This window comes from Thalassophryne amazonica, chromosome 7 (assembly GCF_902500255.1).
Source record: "Thalassophryne amazonica chromosome 7, fThaAma1.1, whole genome shotgun sequence".
NCBI classification, from domain to species: Eukaryota; Metazoa; Chordata; class Actinopteri; order Batrachoidiformes; family Batrachoididae; genus Thalassophryne; species Thalassophryne amazonica.
In genome coordinates this window covers 3,161,668-3,182,683 of record NC_047109.1, presented here as the reverse complement: position 1 = coordinate 3,182,683, position 21,016 = coordinate 3,161,668, and the positions used below count along the sequence as shown (strand labels likewise).

At 43.9% G+C, this 21,016-nt stretch overlaps 1 protein-coding gene across 1 annotated transcript in view; it reads right to left on the bottom strand.

Moving 5' to 3' along the window:
• The window catches only part of LOC117513563 (transmembrane protein 79-like), a 23,878-nt gene extending 6,230 nt beyond the window's left edge, over nucleotides 1–17,648 (bottom strand). The window contains exons 1-3 of the mRNA XM_034173722.1: nucleotides 17,462–17,648; nucleotides 10,151–10,548; nucleotides 9,891–10,085 (exon numbers count right to left, since the gene is read on the bottom strand). Of these exons, the coding sequence (XP_034029613.1) occupies nucleotides 9,891–10,085; nucleotides 10,151–10,451 (496 nt within the window). The 5' untranslated portion in view covers nucleotides 10,452–10,548; nucleotides 17,462–17,648. The remainder of the gene's footprint in view (nucleotides 1–9,890; nucleotides 10,086–10,150; nucleotides 10,549–17,461) is intronic.
• Between the last annotated feature and the right edge of the window lie 3,368 nt (nucleotides 17,649–21,016).

The following is a 21,016-nucleotide window of genomic DNA, read 5'->3' as shown; positions in this document are numbered from 1 at the left end:
CAATAAAAAGGTAAACACAGTAGAATAAAAAGAAATTACAAACCAAACACAAACAGATTAAATTAGTGATAAGACAGTCTAAAAAAGTGGGTCTTCAGTCTTGATTTAAAAGTCTCCACCATGTCAGACTGCCGAATAACAGCAGGTAGATCGTTCCAAAGAACCGGACCACGGTAGGAGAAGGCTCTATACCCCACAGACTTTTTGTTCATCCTCGGAACACACAGAAACCATGCGCCCTGCGAACGCAAAGGCCTCGCAGGTACGTAGGGCTTAACCAAGTCCGCCAGGTAGGAAGGTGCCAGTCCATGAACAATTTTATAAACCAACAATAAAACTTTAAAATCTGATCTGGCAGAAACCGGTAGCCAATGAAGGGATGCCAGAATTGGAGTAATGTGGTCAAACCTTCTACTTTGTGTCAAAAGTCTGGCAGCAGCATTCTGTACCAACTGAAGTCCTCGAATGCTAGACTGCGACAGGCCAGAAAATAAAGCATTACAATAATCCAGTCTGGAAGAAATAAATGCATGTATCAAAGTCTCAGCATCAACCATAGACAGGATGGGACGAATCCTCGCCACATTTCGCAGATGAAAGAAGGCAGTCCTCGTAATGTCTTTAATGTGGCGGCCAAAAGACAATGTAGGATCAAAAAAGTACTCCAAGATTCCTCACTTTGTCCATATGATGCAAAACACACAAACCAAAATTAAGCGCCAAATGATCAAAATGATGCCGATGTCTGGCTGGACCAAGAACCATCATTTCAGTCTTATCAGAATTCAAGAGTAGGAAATTACTAGACAACCAACTTCTCACAGATATAAGCCAATCTTCCAAGGCTTTTATATGGGCAAGATTGCCAGCAGTTATCGGCATGTACAATTGAGTATCGTCAGCATAACGATGAAAAGCAATCCCGTAATGCAGCAGAATATGCCCAAGGGGCGCTATATAAAGTGAGAAAAGCAAGGGGCCTAACACAGACCCCTGTGGAACCCCAAAATTCATTTTACCAAGGCCAGAAGTAATGTTATTAAACACAACACAATAAGAACGACTGGACAAGTATGACATCAGCCAAGCAAGAACACTTCCAGTAATCCCAAAGTAATTTTCCAGCCTATCAAGTTAACAACCAAACAACCTGACAGGGGACAGACAGACAGACAGGTTAACAACCAGATAACATGACTGGGGACAGACAGACAGACACTTTAACAACCAGACAACCTGACAGGGCACAGACAGACAAACAGGTTAACAACCAGACAACCTGACAGGGCACAGACAGACAGACAGGTTAACAACCAGACAACCTGACAGGGCACAGATAGACAGACAGGTTAACAACCAGACAACCTGACTGGGCACAGACAGACAGACAGGTTAACAACCAGACAACCTGACAGGGCACAGATAGACAAACAGGTTAACAACCAGACAACCTGACAGGGCACAGATAGACAAACAGGTTAACAACCAGACAACCTGACCGGGCACAGATAGACAAACAGGTTAACAACCAGACAACCTGACCGGGCACAGACAGACAGGTTAACAACCAGACAACCTGACCGGGCACAGACAAACAGACAGACAGGTTAACAACAAGACAACCTGACAGGGCACAGACAAACAGACAGGTTCAGAGGATGAACAAAAAGTCTGTGAGGTATAGAGCCTTCTCCTACCGTGGTCCGGCTCTTTGGAACGAGCTACCTGCTGTTATTCGGCAGTCTGACACAGTGAAGACTTTTAAATCAAGACTGAAGACCCACTTTTTTAGACTGTCTTATCAGTAATTTAATCTGTTTGTGTTTGGTTTGTAATTTCTTTTTATTCTACTGTGTTTTACCTTTTTATTGTGCTTTTCTTGCTTTTAATTTTGATTTTAGATTAATTTGTGTTGTTGTGAATTGTGTGAAGCGCCTTGGGGCGACTTTGTCGTGAGTTGGCGCTATATAAATTAATAAATTGATTGATTGAACTGATTGATTAACCTGTTTGTCTGTCTGTGCCCAGTCAGGTTGTCTGGTTGTTAACCTGTCTGTCTGTCCCCTGTCAGGTTGTCTGGTTGTTAACCTGTCTTTCTGTCTGTCTTTGCCCTCTCAGGTTGTCTGGTTGTTAACCTGTCTTTCTGTCTGTCTGTGCCCAGTCAGGTTGTCTGGTTGTTAACCTGTCTTTCTGTCTGTCTGTGCCCAGTCAGGTTATCTGGTTGTTAACCTGTCTGTCTGTCCCCGGTCAGGTTGTCTGGTTGTTAACCTGTCTTTCTGTCTGTCTTTGCCCTCTCAGGTTGTCTGGTTGTTAACCTGTCTTTCTGTCTGTCTGTGCCCAGTCAGGTTATCTGGTTGTTAACCTGTCTGTCTGTCTGTGCCCAGTCAGGTTATCTGGTTGTTAACCTGTCTGTCTGTCTGTGCCCAGTCAGGTTATCTGGTTGTTAACCTGTCTGTCTGTCTGTGCCCAGTCAGGTTATCTGGTTGTTAACCTGTCTGTCTGTCTGTGCCCAGTCAGGTTGTCTGGTTGTTAACCTGTCTGTCTGTCCCCGGTCAGGTTGTCTGGTTATTAACCTGTCTTTCTGTCTGTCTTTGCCCTCTCAGGTTGTCTGGTTATTAACCTGTCTGTCTGTGCCCTGTCAGGTTTTCTGGTTATTAACCTGTCTGTCTGTTTGTCTGTGCCCAGTCAGGTTATCTGGTTGTTAACCTGTCTTTCTGTCTGTCTGTGCCCTGTCAGGTTGTCTGGTTATTAACCTGTCTGTCTGTGCCCTGTCAGGTTGTCTGGTTGTTCACCTGTCTGTCTGTGCCCTGTCAGGTTGTCTGGTTGTTCACCTGTCTGTCTGTCTGTCCCCAGTCAGGTTGTCTGGTTGTTCACCTGTCTGTCTGTCCCCAGTCAGGTTATCTGGTTGTTCACCTGTCTGTCTGTCTGTCTGTCCCCGGTCAGGTTGTCTGGTTGTTAACCTGTCTGTCTGTCTGTCTGTGCCCTGTCAGGTTGTCTGGTTGTTAAAGGGTCTTTCTGTCTGTCTTTGCCCTGTCAGGTTATCTGGTTGTTAACCTGTCTTTCTGTCTGTCTGTACCCAGTCAGGTTGTCTGGTTGTTAACCTGTCTTTCTGTCTGTCTGTACCCAGTCAGGTTGTCTGGTTGTTAACCTGTCTTTCTGTCTGTCTGTACCCAGTCAGGTTGTCTGGTTGTTAACCTGTCTTTCTGTCTGTCTGTGCCCAGTCAGGTTGTCTGGTTGTTAACCTGTCTTTCTGTCTGTCTGTGCCCAGTCAGGTTATCTTTGTTGTTAACCTGTCTTTCTGTCTGTCTGTGCCCAGTCAGGTTATCTTTGTTGTTAACCTGTCTTTCTGTCTGTCTGTGCCCAGTCAGGTTATCTGGTTGTTAACCTGTTTGTCTTTGCCCTGTCAGGGTGTCTGGTTATTAACCTGTCTTTCTGTCTGTCTTTGCCCTGTCAGGGTTTCTGGTTATTAACCTGTCTTTCTGTCTGTCTTTGCCCTGTCAGGTTGTCTGGTTATTAACCTGTCTGTCTGTCCCCAGTGTATAATAAATGTTATTGTGCTGTTTTGCACCTGTCTTAACGTAACCCTGAGAATGTATTTGTTGTTTAATTTTGTTTTAGCACTCTGGGGTCAGTCTGAACTGGGAGCGAAGAGCTGGATGTACTTGTTATTATTACACTGATAGCACGACTTTGTTTTCGTAGCCACTAACGACTGGGAGTGAAGCATGCTGGGATCATTCTGAACTGGGAGTGAAGAACTGCTTTTATTATATCTTTGAAATAACTTTCAGATGCCTGTTGATTAAAGAAATTATGTGCGCCAGGGAGGTTGAGTTGGCCACTCACCCTCCCTTCGCGGACACACTAGAAAAGAGGGAGTAGAACCATGCTTCAACAGAGTCTGCTGCGGGTTAACGTACGAACGCCCAGCCGGTTGACAGGCGCACTCTGCTGAAGGTGTTGGCTCTCCACCTTAAAGGCGTCACGGTAAGAGAAAAATGCGCTGCAACCACTTGTGTTTGATGTAACTGCTTTTGTGGGGAATAAATATACGCCTTTTTATTCTAGCAAAATGCAGTCTGTGTGATCATTTCTGTGTGCCGATCTGACCGAACCTTGTGTTTCAAAACATTTTTGGCGTTGTCGGCAGGATACGGTTACGCTCAGACTACACACAGAAATGTCTTGCTTTAGATTGGGAAAGAGAGATGCGGAGGTGGCATCTCAGCAGGAAGAAGTGGTCCCGGGGTGGGATGGGATCACTTTTAAGGAAATAGGCCAGCTTCTACGGCGACGTGGGGGACGCCCTGGGTCGTGGACTGGAGCAATTCCCACGGCGACTCCGCCAGTTTTATGTGAAATTGACAGGGCACAGACAGACAGGTTAACAACCAGACAACCTGACCGGGACAGACAGACAGAAAGACAGGTTAACAACCAGACAACCTGACCGGGACAGACAGACAGAAAGACAGGTTAACAACCAGACAACCTGACTGGGCACAGACAGACAGACAGACAGGTTAACAACCAGACAACCTGACTGGGCACAGACAGACAGACAGACAGGTTAACAACCAAACAACCTGACTGGGGACAGACAGACAGACAGACAGGTTAACAACCAAACAACCTGACTGGGGACAGACAGACAGGTTAACAACCAAACAACCTGACTGGGGACAGACAGACAGGTTAATAACCAGACATCCTGACTGGGCACAGACAGACAGACAGACAGGTTAACAACCAAACAACCTGACTGGGGACAGACAGAGAGGTTAACAACCAAACAACCTGACTGGGGACAGACAGAGAGGTTAACAACCAAACAACCTGACTGGGGACAGCCAGACAGGTTAATAACCAGACATCCTGACTGGGCACAGACAAACAGACAGACAGGTTAACAACCAGACGACCTGACTGGGGACAGACAGACAGACAGGTTAACAACCAGACAACCTGACTGGGCACAGACAAACAGACAGACAGGTTAACAACCAGACAACCTGACTGGGCACAGACAGACAGACAGACAGGTTAACAACCAGACATCCTGACTGGGCACAGACAAACAGACAGACAGGTTAACAACCAGACATCCTGACTGGGCACAGACAAACAGACAGACAGGTTAACAACCAGACATCCTGACTGGGCACAGACAAACAGACAGACAGGTTAACAACCAGACAACCTGACTGGGCACAGACAGACAGACAGACAGGTTAACAACCAGACAACCTGACCGGGACAGAAAGACAGGTTAACAACCAGACATCCTGACTGGGCACAGACAGACAGACAGACAGGTTAACAACCAGACAACCTGACTGGGGACAGACAGACAGGTTAATAACCAGACATCCTGACTGGGCACAGACAGACAGACAGACAGACAGGTTAACAACCAAACAACCTGACTGGGGACAGACAGAGAGGTTAACAACCAAACAACCTGACTGGGGACAGACAGAGAGGTTAACAACCAAACAACCTGACTGGGGACAGACAGAGAGGTTAACAACCAAACAACCTGAGTGGGGACAGACAGACAGGTTAATAACCAGACATCCTGACTGGGCACAGACAAACAGACAGACAGGTTAACAACCAAACAACCTGAGTGGGGACAGACAGACAGGTTAACAACCAGACATCCTGACTGGGCACAGACAGACAGACAGACAGGTTAACAACCAGACAACCTGACCGGGACAGACAGACAGAAAGACAGGTTAACAGACAGACAGAAAGACAGGTTAACAACCAAACAACCTGACTGGGGACAGACAGACAGGTTAACAACCAGACAACCTGACTGGGCACAGACAGACAGACAGGTTAACAACCAGACTGGGCACAGATAGGCAGACAGACAGGTTAACAACCAGACAACCTGACTGGGCACAGACAGACAGACAGGTTAACAACCAGACAACCTGACTGGGCACAGACAGACAGACAGGTTAACAACCAGACATCCTGACAGGGTCTAACAGTATAGCTTCCCACCCTGGGAATTTTCCCCCAGTCAGTGATAAGGCCCAGTCAGAACAGAGTAACCTTTGAACTCTATATTTCATTTATGTTTTATGGTCCCAGATGAAGGCATTTGATTGATGGTGAACAATGTTGGTTTTCTTTCTGCATGTATCTATAACTATCTACAGTAGTATTATTTCCTATTCTGAAGTATCTTTAAATCTCCCTCCAAATATACGCTACAAATCTATGGACCTGACTGACAACCTGAAATATGTGATGGAAAATACTCCAGTTTAGTTTTGCATAAAATATCCACAGTATATGTATAGAACACACAGTAGTGTGTGCGCACACACACACAAACACACACACACAAACACAATAGTATGTAAAGAAACATATGTTTAAGAAACATAATGAAAATGAGGGGCCTATAAGTTGTTTAGTTGAATTTAGTTTTTCACCTTCCTGTGACCTTGAGCTTGATCCTTTTGTGTGTTTCTGTGATGTAAACTGTGCTGCACGGTAAGTTAAAGGTGAAAAATGCAATGATTACAAACAAACAAACAAAAAAAACCCTACATATTGACAAACATATCTTGCAAAACTTTGTTTTGGCAAGATATTGGGGTGGGGAGTAAGATATCCAGGGGGAGAAGATAAACTGTTACAAGGGCACAGACAGACAGGTTAACAACCAGATAATCTTGACACAGGATGTTTTGCTTCTAATCGCAGAAGCTTCCTCAGCTAAATTTCTTGCTCTGGTAGTCTGACTTGTCTTGAAGAGAAGAATAACAGAAGCCAGAAAAAGGCTGGAGTTTTAAGCCTAACCAGACCCCTCCTACCGAGAGGCAGACTGCTATTGGCTAGTGACTAACAATTGCTCTAATTAGCACCTAACTATGGTGTCATTTGATGTCACATCGTTGTTCACCTGTATCCCCACTGCTGAGGCCGTCTCAGCTGTGAGGCAGAGGTTGCTGGAGGATGCGTCTGTACTTGAAAGGACCAAACTCACACCAGACCACATCTACCAACTCTTGGAGATCTGTCTTAACACCACATATTTCCTGTTTCGGGGGAATTACTACAGGCAGATCCATAGTTGTGCAATGGGGTCTCCGGTATCCCCCACTGTGGCCAATCTGTACATGGAGCTAGTGGAGAAGAGAGCCTTGGCATCTTTCACGGGCATCTCTCCCAGTCATTGGTTCAGATATGTTGATGACACATGGGTTAAAATCAAGCAACAGGAAGTGGAGGCCTTTACAGAACACATCAACTCGGTGGACTCCAATATCAAGTTCACAAGTGAGGATGCCAGAAACAACCATTTAGCTTTCTTGGACTGTGATGTTACGATTGGAGAGAACAGGCAGCTCCAGACAGGGGTTTACAGAAAACCCACTCACACTGACCAATATCTGCTCTTTGGCTCAAACCACCCCCTTGAACACAAGCTCGGGGTGATCAGGACGCTTCAACACAGAGCCCTACAGGTGCCCACAACTGCAGAGGGAAGGGCTAAAGAACAACAACTTGTCCGGAAAGCCCTCACAGTATGTGGGTACCCACGATGGTCCCTGGATAAAGTGCAGAAGTCCCAGAGAACAAAGAGACCAGACAGACAGGAGACAGAGCCAAGAAGAAGAGTGTCTCTCCCTTATTTAGCAGGAGTAGGGGAAAAACTACAGAGGATCTTCAGACAGCACAAAATCCTCACCAGGGACAGACAGGCAGACAGACAGACAAACAGGTTAACAACCAGACAACCTGACTGGAGATAGACAGACAGCCAGACAGAGAGGTTAACAACCAGACAACCTGACGGGGACAGACAGACAGACAAGTTAACAACCAGACAATGTGATGAGGGTCACACAGACAGACAGACAGACAGACAAGTTAACTACCAAACAACCTGTCCGAGGACAGACAGACAGACAGACAAACAGGCTAACAACCTGACCGGGAACAGACAGGTCAACAACCTCACTGGGAACACACAGACAGACAGACAAACAGATTAGCAACCAGACAACCTGACTGGAGATAGACAGACAGCCAGACAGAGAGGTTAACAACCAGACAACCTGACGGGGACAGACAGACAGACAGACAGACAAACAGGCTAACAACCAGGCAACCTGATTGGGGTCAGACAAACAGGTTAACAACCTGACTGGGTTCAGACGGGTTAACCAATCAGTGGCGCTAGGGCGCCGCCCCCTCTGAAATTTGACAGAGGAAAATCTACATAAACATAGCAAAATTTGTCATTGTATTATATTAAGTTAAAAATTGAAATAAGCATTTATTTTTACCATAAAATGTCAGCACCTGTCATAATTTAATAAAAGGGTCTTCACAATGTATAGATTAATAACGTCAATGTTTTGAATACGTAATTTATTAATTGAGGGGCGCCGGTCTAACAGGAGTCAACGGCAAGCCTTGACCTTTTGCCCTGCATGTGATCTGATGCTTCTCTCTGATTGGCCGCCTCAATTTTGCCTTTTGGGTGCACAGAACTGCGCTCCGACACTCCCATTTTTATTGACAACGTTGATTACGTTTGCGTAATTCCCATACTGTCAGCATTCCGTTTGACTGTCATCCAACTTCGTCCAACCTCCCAAGTCCTTGCCCTAAATTCCTTGCAACTGAACGTTGAGAAACACCGTTCTTAAACTGTTGGACTATTTTTTGTGAATGGCTGAGCCTTTTGGGGATGCTCCTTTTATAACCAATCATGACACTCACCTGTTTCCAGTTAACCTGTTCACCTGTGGAATGTTCCAAACAGGTGTTCTTTGAACATTCATCAACTTTCCCAGTCTTTTGTTTTCCCCGTCCAAGCTTTTTTGAAACGTGTTGCAGGCATCCATTTCAAAATGAGCAAATATTTGCACAAAATCAAAACGTTTATCAGTTTGAACATTAAATATCTTGTCTTTGTGGTGTATTCAATTGAGTATAGGTTGAAGAGGATTTGAAAATCATTGTATTCTGTTTTTATTTACATTTTACACAATGTCCCAACGTCGCTGGAATTGGGGTTGTACGTTTTATCAGATAAAATAAGAATTATGTGTAAGCTAGTCCCTCTTTCATCAACTTTCAGGAATTTTGTGTTGGAGGGGACATAACGCTCACTGAGATATTTGTGGTCAAAGTGGACCAAATCAACTTGCATGTTCTGTAAAAGCTGCACGACCACAAAACAACAAACAATCCCCCTGAAAAAAATCATCACTTCAGAACATCTCAAACCTTCAGCACCAAGACAAGAAAAAAAAAAAAAGGTAACCAGCCAAACAGAGTCAACCAAATGAAATCAGCCATCAGACTGACAGATTATCGAAATATATGAGTCATGGAAAGGACCTTTAGATATCCGTTCATGTACATTTTTGTCCTATATCTCCTTTCTTTCCATTTGTTAAATGTGCTCCTTGTCAGCTGATGTCCAGTGATTATGCTAGAAAATTTTGTACGTGCTCAAAACTCTGAGCAGACATCAGACAGAGATCTTCCCCAGTGGTTGCATGTTTACTTATTTATCTTTCCAGTGGATGTCCGGTAGACGTTACTTTGATCTATGTGTTATCTGTTCGTATTCACTTCACACCAGGAAACACTGCACACCCGGATTTGGTGGTTGTCCCCTCATTCCACCAGAACCCCAAAGCCAGTGGAGACTGATGGATTAGGTGATTTATGCCACCGGACAAATTATTTCAATCTGTAACTACGAGTGTGACTACACCGAAATAATCACTAATACACATTCAATCTGCCCAACAGAAACAAACATACTGACTGACTGACTGGTCGGTTGGTTGACTGGGGGATGAACTGGTTTCATGTCTCCTGTAGTGTTTTTTGCTGCTCACCAAGGACGATGGGGATCGTAGCAAAAACAGAGGAGTGTAGTGTGTAGACCAGCCTGAAGGGGGCACCATCCAGCAGTGGAGCATCAAAAGGCAAGAAGACAAACCCGCCCCAAACCAGGAAGGGGAATAAGATCACAGATGTGACCAGAGACACTACCAGCTTCAGGAGGTCCCTGCTGGGACAACCACATCCACCTGATGAAGACCAACAATGTCAAAGTGATGGACACAAAAAAAAAACAACAGTTCAAATTACTTACACCTGGGGGCAGGGAAGCCATGGAAGGGGCTCTTTTCAGACTCAACTTCCCAGAAAGCATCACTTTGTGAGGGAGGTGAGTGGAGCACAGTCGCTGTGGGACTGAAAACCTTAGCTGCTTTCTCTGGCAGGTTGTTCCCTCCATGTTCTCCCTGCTTCTTCAGTTCCTCCTCCTCTTGGCCTCCTCCTGCCTTCAACTCCTTCTCTGTCCAGCTTGCTGAAGCACAGTCTGTTCTCACACTTGTCTGGTCTCCACCATTTTCTTTGAGTCTAGGCCACTGCAGGGTGCTGGCCTCCATCATGGTCCAGGTCTCCACTCCTGTTCTCCTCACCTTTGTCCTGCTCTCGTCTCAGTGAGTCCGCGCCGTCTGAGCCGAGTCCGAGCCGAGTCTGAGCTGCCTGTTTAAGAGAAGAATGAGATCGTTGATTTAGGAGGAGATTCTCAGATTCATTTTCCTGCCAATTGCACAGAACAAAATCCATCTGCTGTGATCTGGACTCAGGTGAAACACTGTGGTACTTAAACTAATCTCTCTCAGTGACAGATATCTGAAGCTTTACTACAACAATCATTTCCACATAAAGTCAGCATTATTTCATCATAAAAGACAGCAGAAGCGATCAGAGCGCTGCAGCTAAACAAGCTGCTAACTGATGCGTTCACTGCGCGTCAGTCATTTCAAAGTGCCATGGAATTTTGGAAAGTTTCTGCTTAAAACGGCCGTTAGAATGATTTAAGAGGTTTTACCTTCATCATCTGAGGGTTAATAATCCTATTAATCCATTTGATCAGTTTGGCTGAAGAGACTCGGACTCAGACGAGCTGCTGGGGTCCGAAATGACGCATGCGCAGATGCAAAAGGCGGACCGATTTTTCCTCTTACCCCGTCCCCTCTGTTTTGCGTGGGCATGAGAGACAGAGGGGTGTCTCAATTCTCTTTTTGAAGTGAGGCGGAGGGGAAGGCAGAGGGCTTCAAACATGGCGCCGAAAGAGCCGCACAAATGAAATGGCTTTCATTACAAATTACACTGTTTAGAAAGTTATAACTTGAACAAAAACTTTACAGGCAGTTGTCTATGACAGTAACGTGTCTGCTGCTGGATGCATGTTGTGTATATTGTCGTTCTGAAGAATATCGTAACGTCGCTCGTGCACTGAGGCGTTATAATGCACATACACACGAACGCTACGATAAGACACTTTTATATCTCACAACGGAGAAAATCATGACAAAGGATAAGCAGGTTAATTTATATGTTCATAAATCTTTGGATAACAGCGCCCCCTGCTGTTGGATTTCAAGGTCTGTAACACGTGTGTGTGTATTTAGTAAACAAACAGGGAGCCCTGAACACACTCGACTCCTAATAAGAAAATGAGGCAGAAAATGAGAAGAAGGAAGTTGTAAAATATCTACACACACATGTACATGTGTAACACACAACCTGACGTCCTGACAGACTGAGATTATTTATCAAGGAAATGTCTAAAGGAAATAGAGCTGGATGCAAAAAATGGGAGAATTTGAAAAAGAAATATCAGGTTAACAGAACTAGATGCAGCCCAGAACATACATACAGGTGCTGGACATATAATTAGAATATCAAGAAAAAGTGGATTTATTTCAGTCATTCCATTCAAAAAGTCAAACTTGTATCATGTATACATTCATTACACACAGACTGATATATTTCAAGTGTTTATTTATTTTAATTACTAATTAATTAATTACTATCAATTAATGATTAATCAAAAAGATTAATTATTACTAATACTGATTAATTATTATTAGTATTATTAACATTAATCAATTACTAGTTAATTATTAATACTATTTATTATTATTATAATAAATTACAAATTAATTAAATTAATTAACATGACATGATTACGATGCATTGAAGAAATCTGCGACTTCTATTTCTTTGCATTTACGCAGAAAGGTGAGAAAATAAAAAGAGCAACAAGCTGTGTTTCAGTTGCCATGGTGACAAACAGTGAAGATGGCTGTTTGACACGGCAGTTTTTTTTTTTTTTCTCCTAAGGTGGAGGGGTGTCTCAGTTCATAGGGCTAGAGGCACCTTACCCCTTGTTTTAAAGGGGTAGGACCAAGGGGAAGGGGTACAAAAGAGAACTGAGATTGGGGGTTGGTCTGTGACACCGGCTAAGCGGCAGATAATGAATGAATGAATTATTTTCTGGACTACTCCAAAACAGTACAAGATGTTTCCAGTTGATTCCGAATATGGCAGCTGAAGTTCTGAATAGAAAGAGAAGGAGGAGGTTTGATGACATCACTCCTGTTTCTGTCCCGACTCCAAAGCACATTTTAAAGTTATGTTGCCCTGCAGGTTTTCCAGCCGTCTCTGCTCCGCCCACTGATGATTAACCAAGTCAGTCTGAAACTCAGCAGACCAGTTATTTAAACGAAGCGTCAGGCTGCAAAATAACTGCTGGGCCGGACTAAAGTCCTGGACTCAAGGTGTGTCTGAACTCTTTTTCTCATCCTTTGCTCCAGAAACTGATGTGATCCCTGTTGTTGTTTTGTGGACATGAACTCTGTCTTCAGGAACCGTCTCCCTGAGGACCCAAAGACAAATGAGAAAGACTGAATCCATCCTGGTTCCATATTCTTGGGTTCAGATTTTGGTGTTCAGTGTGGTTCCGTTCACACTGCAGGTCCAGTCAGGACTGATTCTGGGTCTGTGGGTCAGCCTGAAGCAGACGTATCGGCCGCACTTCGTGGGACTTGCGTGTCTGCTCGCTCTGGGCCGCCTCAGTGCACCTACCACATGGAGGCGCTCTAGTTTTAGTGTCGGCCGGTTTGACTGCAGTACAGGGAAACAGAGGACTCGCTCAAACGTGGCCAAAGTCCACCGGATGTGTGAGGTGGAGACGCACATTTCTGTCATTGAAACTACACCATAAATGAAGCCGTCCACAGACCACACTGGAAAAACATTGTGCCTAAAACCCTCAGCACGTGCACGTTTAGCGGCTTGTACTTCTCTCTGCTTCTGCGTTGTTTCTGCTGTGACTCCTCCCACTCAGGACACAAACTCACCATCTCCAGCACGAGCAGCAGATGCCCTGACCAGTTGGCTAAAACCCGGGTTCTAGCCTGAGTGGCCAGAGAATCCTTCAGCTGACGGGGGAGTGATGCCTATTGGCTACCACATGCACAGCGCCTCCTGCTGGCCTCTTCCATGTGTCACTTACTCATTTCCATGCTTGGACCCCTCTGTGGACATCAACTTCAATCAACTTTTTTTTTATATAGCGCCAAATCAGTTGCCCCAAGGCGCTTTATATTGTAAGGCAAGGCCATACAATAATTATGAAAAACCCCAACGGTCAAAACGACCCCCTGTGAGCAAGCACTTGGCAACAGTGGGAAGGAAAAACTCCCTCTTAACAGGAAGAAACCTCCAGCAGAACCAGGCTCAGGGAGGGGCAGTCTTCTGCTGAGACTGGTTGGGGCTGAGGGAAAGAACCAGGAAAAAGACATGCTGTGGAGGGGGGCAGAGATCGATCACTAATGATTAAATGCGGAGTGGTGCATACAGAGCAAAAAGAGAAAGAAACAGTGCATCATGGGAACCCCCCCACAGTCTACGTCTAAAGCAGCATAACCAAGGGATAGTCCAGGGTCACCCGATCCAGCCCTAACTATAAGCCTTAGCGAAAAGGAAAGTTTTAAGCCTAATCTTAAAAGTAGAGAGGGTATCTGTCTCCCTGATCTGAATTGGGAGCTGGTTCCACAGGAGAGGAGCCTGAAAGCTGAAGGCTCTGCCTCCCATTCTACTCTTACAAACCCTAGGAACTACAAGTAAGCCTGCAGTCTGAGAGCGAAGCGCTCTATTAGGGTGATATGGTACTACGAGGTCCCTAAGATAAGATGGGACCTGATTATTCAAAACCTTATAAGTAAGAAGAAGAATTTTAAATTCTATTCTAGAATTAACAGGAAGCCAATGAAGAGAGGCCAATATGGGTGAGATATGCTCTCTACTTCTAGTCCCCGTCAGTACTCTAGCTGCAGCATTTTGAATTAACTGAAGGCTTTTTAGGGAACTTTTAGGACAACCTGATAATAAAGAATTACAATAGTCCAGCCTAGAGGAAATAAATGCATGAATTAGTTTTTCAGCATCACTCTGAGACAAGACCTTTCTGATTTTAGAGATATTGCGTAAATGCAAAAAGGCAGTCCTACATATTTGTTTAATATGCGCTTTGAATGACATATCCTGATCAAAAATAACTCCAAGATTTCTCACAGTATTACTAGAGGTCAGGGTAATGCCATCCAGAGTAAGGATCTGATTAGACACCATGTTTCTAAGATTTGTGGGGCCAAGTACAATAACTTCAGTTTTATCTGAGTTTAAAAGCAGGAAATTAGAGGTCATCCATGTCTTTATGTCTGTAAGACAATCCTGCAGTTTAGCTAATTGGTGTGTGTCCTCTGGCTTCATGGATAGATAAAGCTGGGTATCATCTGCGTAACAATGAAAATTTAAGCAATACTGTCTAATAATACTGCCTAAGGGAAGCATGTATAAAGTGAATAAAATTGGTCCTAGCACAGAACCTTGTGGAACTCCATAATTAACTTTAGTCTGTCAAGAAGATTCCCCATTTACATGAACAAACTGTAATCTATTAGACAAATATGATTCAAACCACCGCAGCGCAGTGCCTTTAATACCTATGGCATGCTCTAATCTCTGTAATAAAATTTTATGGTCAACAGTATCAAAAGCAGCACTGAGGTCTAACAGAACAAGCACAGAGATGAGTCCACTGTCCGAAGCCATAAGAAGATCACTTGTAACCTTCACTAATGCTGTTTCTGTACTATGATGAATTCTAAAACCTGACTGAACCTCTTCAAATAGACCATTCCTCTGCAGGTGATCAGTTAGCTGTTTTACAACTACCCTCTCAAGAATCTTTGAGAGAAAAGGAAGGTTGGAGATTGGCCTATAATTAGCTAAAATAGCTGGGTCAAGTGATGGCTTTTTAAGTAATGGTTTAATTACTGCCACCTTAAAAGCCTGTGGTACATAGCCAACTAACAAAGATAAGTTGATCATATTTAAGATTGAAGCATTAAATAATGGTAGGACTTCCTTAAGCAGCCTGGCAGGAATGGGGTCTAATAAACATGTTGATGGTTTGGATGAAGTAACTAATGAAAATAACTCAGACAGAACAATCGGAGAGAAAGAGTCTAACCAAATACCGGCATCACTGAAAGCAGCCAAAGATAACGATACATCTTTGGGATGGTTATGAGTAATTTTTTCTCTAATAGTCAAAATTTTGTTAGCAAAGAAAGTCATGAAGTCATTACTAGTTAAAGTTAATGGAATACTCAGCTCAATAGAGCTCTGACTCTTTGTCAGCCTGGCTACAGTGCTGAAAAGAAACCTGAGGTTGTTCTTATTTTCTTCAATTAGTGATGAGTAGAAAGATGTCCTAGCTTTACGGAGGGCTTTTTTATAGAGCAACAAACTCTTTTTCCAGGCTAAGTGAAGATCTTCTAAATTAATGAGACGCCATTTCCTCTCCAATTTACGGGTTATCTGCTTTAAGCTACGAGTTTGTGAGTTATACCACGGAGTCAGACACTTCTGATTTAAAGCTCTCTTTTTCAGAGGAGCTACAGCATCCAAAGTTGTCTTCAATGAGGATGTAAAACTATTGACGAAATACTCTAACTCTCTTACAGAGTTTAGGTAGCTACTCTGCACTGTGTTGGTATATGACAATAGAGAACATAAAGAAGGAATCATATCCTTAAACCTAGTTACAGTGTTTTCTGAAAGACTTCTAGTGTAATGAAACTTATTCCCCACTGCTGGGTAGTCCATCAGAGTAAATGTAAATGTTATTAAAAAATGATCAGACAGAAGGGAGTTTTCAGGGAATACTGTTAAGTCTTCTATTTCCATACCATAAGTCAAAACAAGATCTAAGATATGATTAAAGTGGTGGGTGGACTCATTTACTTTTTGAGCAAAGCCAATAGAGTCTAATAATAGATTAAATGCAGTGTTGAGGCTGTCATTCTCAGCATCTGTGTGGATGTTAAAATCGCCCACTATAATTATCTTATCTGAGCTAAGCACTAAGTCAGACAAAAGGTCTGAAAATTCACAGAGAAACTCACAGTAACGACCAGGTGGACGATAGATAATAACAAATAAAAATTTTTCAAACAACATGAGATGAAAGCTGGTGCGTCGCTGCAGCAGGCGCTGTGTGCGCTCACATGCACATTTTTTTGTGTGCTCAACAAAACGTATTTCCATGTTCATTAAACACATCAACACCCGGTAACGTCTCGCAGCTCGCAGTTACTGCGCACATGATGAAGTAATCAAACGCGGGAAATGATTCTCTTTGTGCAAACAGTTGAATTCTGAGCACTGCATAAAACAACTTCCTCAGTTTGTGCACAGATGAAGCAGCCTGTCCTTCACTGCGTGGACACAGACACACTCTGATTCTTACTCAGTATTTGACCGAAGAGGCAACACTGTGCGGTGTTGCGATGTTGTGCCGTGCGATGTTACTGTGGTCAGGTTAAGTCTTGATCACAAACCCAGACACTGATTCCTCATTCAGCTGTTTAGATGCTGCAATCAGAACATCCAGGGAGTCCACAAAGATCACAGCCTGGTCCACAAAGGTGAGGTCAGAGAAACTTTCTGCACCAACAACTGGTTTCCAAAACCTGAACCAGCACTCAGTCCATGAACACAATGAACAGTGGAGGAACCAGAACCCATCCCTGAGGAATACCACAGCGCTGCTCCCGCTCTGCCCAGCACCCCCAGGCCGGCTTCTTGGGGATTCTACAAATTCTTAGGATAACAGAAAATTTCACATTTTTTTATTCTAAGACAAAAGTCTGAATTTAATGAACTAAATTTTAAATATTTAACAAACTTTTCTAATTCCTCTGAGGTCCAATCTGCCAAAAAAATGAAAATCTGGCAGCAGCTCATTTTTAGGTTTCATACAGCGGTGACGTCATTGCGGAACGTTTGAACTGATCATTAGCGCCGCCCACTGGACAGCGGCTTCAAAGAAAAGTTCAATCGATCCAAAGGAGCAAACGCTTCCGATCTACTGATCCATACGTCATTATACTGATGGTCATTACGTCATTACAGCGCGGAGTCCGTCATCGATATCGTCAATGATCAATAAACACAGAGTCCGGCTAACATGCTAACGGCGCTAAACTGTCAACCCGGTCCGGGTCCAGATCCGGCTGAAGCGGGTCTACACACTCACCGTGACGCCGGTCCAGTTCTGGCTCCTGTTTCCGTATTTGTCCTTTTCAGGCGTCAGAAGAAGAAAAAAGCGACCGTCAGGTGAGAACAGGTTGTTTTTTTTAATCTCTTAAAGGGGCCGCAAAAAAAAAGTGTTTCTAAAGTCAAATAACGCGATTCTCACGGTGTTTAATGTCAATATAATGTTCTAAATTCAGCCCCCGAGCCTCCAAATTTGAATAGATTCAAGTTTCCATGATTTGGAGAACAAAGTTGATGAAGTACTCTGAACAGGTTTCAGTCTGAACAGGTTTCGAGTTCCGGTGTCGCAGACCGAACGGTCCCCCCTAAAAATCGGCCCCCCTGTCTTTCACTGCATCAGCCACAGTTCACTGATTATCACCTGGTTTCTGCTTAAAACTGCCTCCAGTCATCATCTGTCTCAGCCACAGATATCTGAAGCTTTTCTGCAACAATCATTTCCACATAAATTCAGCATTATTTCAGAATAAAAGATGCGTCAGTCATTTCAAAGCGTCACCGAGTTTCGCCAAGTTTCTGCTTAAACCTGACTTTAAAATGATTTAAGAGGTTTTATCTTTATCATCTGACATTAATCCATGTGATTGCTTTGGGTGAAGAGACGAGCTGCTGTGGACTGAAATGACGCATGTGAAGTGACGGCAGGCGGACCAATTTTTAGTGGGGACCGTTTGGTCTGCGACACCGGAGCTCAGAGCTCCAGCGGCGGCTGCAGAGAATATTTCATGGGGGGCTGAGTGAGGACTTTCAGGGTACATATCTTAGCTTAAAAAAAATACAGTAATAACCACACTTTAATTCTCCAGTTGATTCAGAAAACATCAAGATGTTCTTCACTTTGGTAAACCTCACCAGTCAAAGTGCATGTTGGGAGCTAATTGGGCAGCGCAGTCTCGTTTGAGGGCGGGCACTAAAGAGGTAAAATATGATGTGTATGATGTAATTTCTCTGTTTCCGGGGACAGAAACACGGCACTTTGAGATTTTTGGGCAAATTAAGATAAGATAAACTTTATTGCTCTCACAGTGGAGAAATCCACATGTTACATCAACTCTTAAACACACAAGATGCGTCGCGAGTAGAGGAAAATGTGCATCAAACAGCGTGTGCAAGGATAAGCAATAATAATACTTGTAACCAGGCTTGGGGAGTGACGGAATACATGTAACAGCGTTACGTAATTAGGATACAAAAAAAGGTAACTGTATTCCGCTACAGTTACAGAAAAAAAAGACGTATTCAGATTACAGGTATATTTAGTAAAAATGAGGATTACTTCGCAGGATTACAATCTTAATGCATTTTATGATATTATATGTATATCATTTTTTTTTTCTTTGAAACGAAAATGTCCCTTCATGAACAGCGACATGACGTCTCCTAACGGGGCAAAATCAAATCAATTTTATTTATATAGCGCCAAATCACAGACAGTTGCCCCAAGGTGCTTTATATTGTAAGGCAAAAGCCATACAATAGTTACGTAAAAACCCCAACGGTCAAAACGACCCCCTGTGAGCAAGCACTTGGCGACAGTGGGAAGGAAAAACTCCCTTTTAACAGGAAGAAACCTCCAGCAGAACCAGGCTCAGGGAGGGGCAGTCTTCTGCTGGGACTGGTTGGGGCTGAGGGAGAGAACCAGGAAAAAGACATGCTGTGGAGGGGAGCAGAGATCAATCACTAATGATTAAATGCAGAGTGGTGCATACAGAGCAAAAAGAGAAAGAAACAGTGCATCATGGGAACCCCCCAGCAATCTACGTCTATAGCAGCATAACTAAGGGATGGTTCAGGGTCACCTGATCCAGCCCTAACTATAAGCTTTAGCAAAAAGGAAAGTTTTAAGCCTAATCTTAAAAGTAGAGAGGGTATCTGTCTCCCTGATCTGAATTGGGAGCTGGTTCCACAGGAGAGGAGCCTGAAAGCTGAAGGCTCTGCCTCCCATTCTACTCTTACAAACCCTAGGAACTACAAGTAAGCCTGCAGTCTGAGAGCGAAGCGCTCTATTGGGGTGATATGGTACTATGAGGTCCCTAAGATAAGATGGGACCTGATTATTCAAAACCTTATAAGTAAGAAGAAGAATTTTAAATTCTATTCTAGAATTAACAGGAAGCCAATGAAGAGAGGCCAATATGGGTGAGATATGCTCTCTCCTTCTAGTCCCCGTCAGTACTCTAGCTGCAGCATTTTGAATTAACTGAAGGCTTTTCAGGGAACTTTTAGGACAACCTGATAATAATGAATTACAATAGTCCAGCCTAGAGGAAATAAATGCATGAATTAGTTTTTCAGCATCACTCTGAGACAAGACCTTTCTAATTTTAGAGATATTGCGTAAATGCAAAAAAGCAGTCCTACATATTTGTTTAATATGCGCTTTGAATGACATATCCTGATCAAAAATGACGCCAAGATTTCTCACAGTATTACTAGAGGTCAGGGTAATGCCATCCAGAGTAAGGATCTGGTTAGACACCATGTTTCTAAGATTTGTGGGGCCAAGTACAATAACTTCAGTTTTATCTGAGTTTAAAAGCAGGAAATTAGAGGTCATCCATGTCTTTATGTCTGTAAGACAATCCTGCAGTTTAGCTAATTGGTGTGTGTCCTCTGGCTTCATGGATAGATAAAGCTGGGTATCATCTGCGTAACAATGAAAATTTAAGCAATGCCGTCTAATAATACTGCCTAAGGGAAGCATGTATAAAGTGAATAAAATTGGTCCTAGCACAGAACCTTCAATCAATCAATCAATTTTTTTATATAGCGCCAAATCACAACAAACACGGACCCACAACAGGGGGCGCTAAAGAACGGACAGTGAATAAGCCAAAAAGTAACAATTTAATGTTGTGACAACACACAACTAAACACACAAAATTTGTAAAGTCAATTAACACCACGTGACGTGTGGGCAGGCTCGAAGATACAAGACCCCCGGCGAGAGAGAGAAGCCGCGTCCCACACGGCTTCCACCACCAACGGTCTGAAGAACACCGGAGCCAAGTCCCGCGTCCCCAGGTGGCCTCTGTCTTCGGCTGTCGACCCTGGTACTGCTGGCAGAAAGCAGAGACAAGATGAATGAGTGTGAGTCCGCACACTCAGTAGTCCACAGTCTGTACACAGTTAGGAGGGAGAACCTCCACCTCCAATCACACACTCGTGCAGCTCCTGGTTTAACCACTTATCTGGGTTGGGGTGTGAGGCGAAGCCGTCGCTGTCACACCAAACGCCAATTCCTCAGACAAGGCAACACTCCAGGAAAACGGCTGCAAACAGAAGTTCAGGTTATACACACAAAGTGTCAGTCAGCAGAGAAATTACCTCTTGGTAGTCGATTTCTCGGCGGGGAGGTGGAGTTGCAGTTAGTGTAGATGAGTGACAGCTGGTGCGATGAGTGACAGCTGTCACTTCCTCTGGGTCTGGCGCCCTCTCGTGCTTGGAGCCTGCACTCCAAGCAGGGCGCCCTCTGGTGGTGGTGGGCCAGCAGTACCTCCTCTTCAGCGGCCCACATAACATATATTGATTTTAC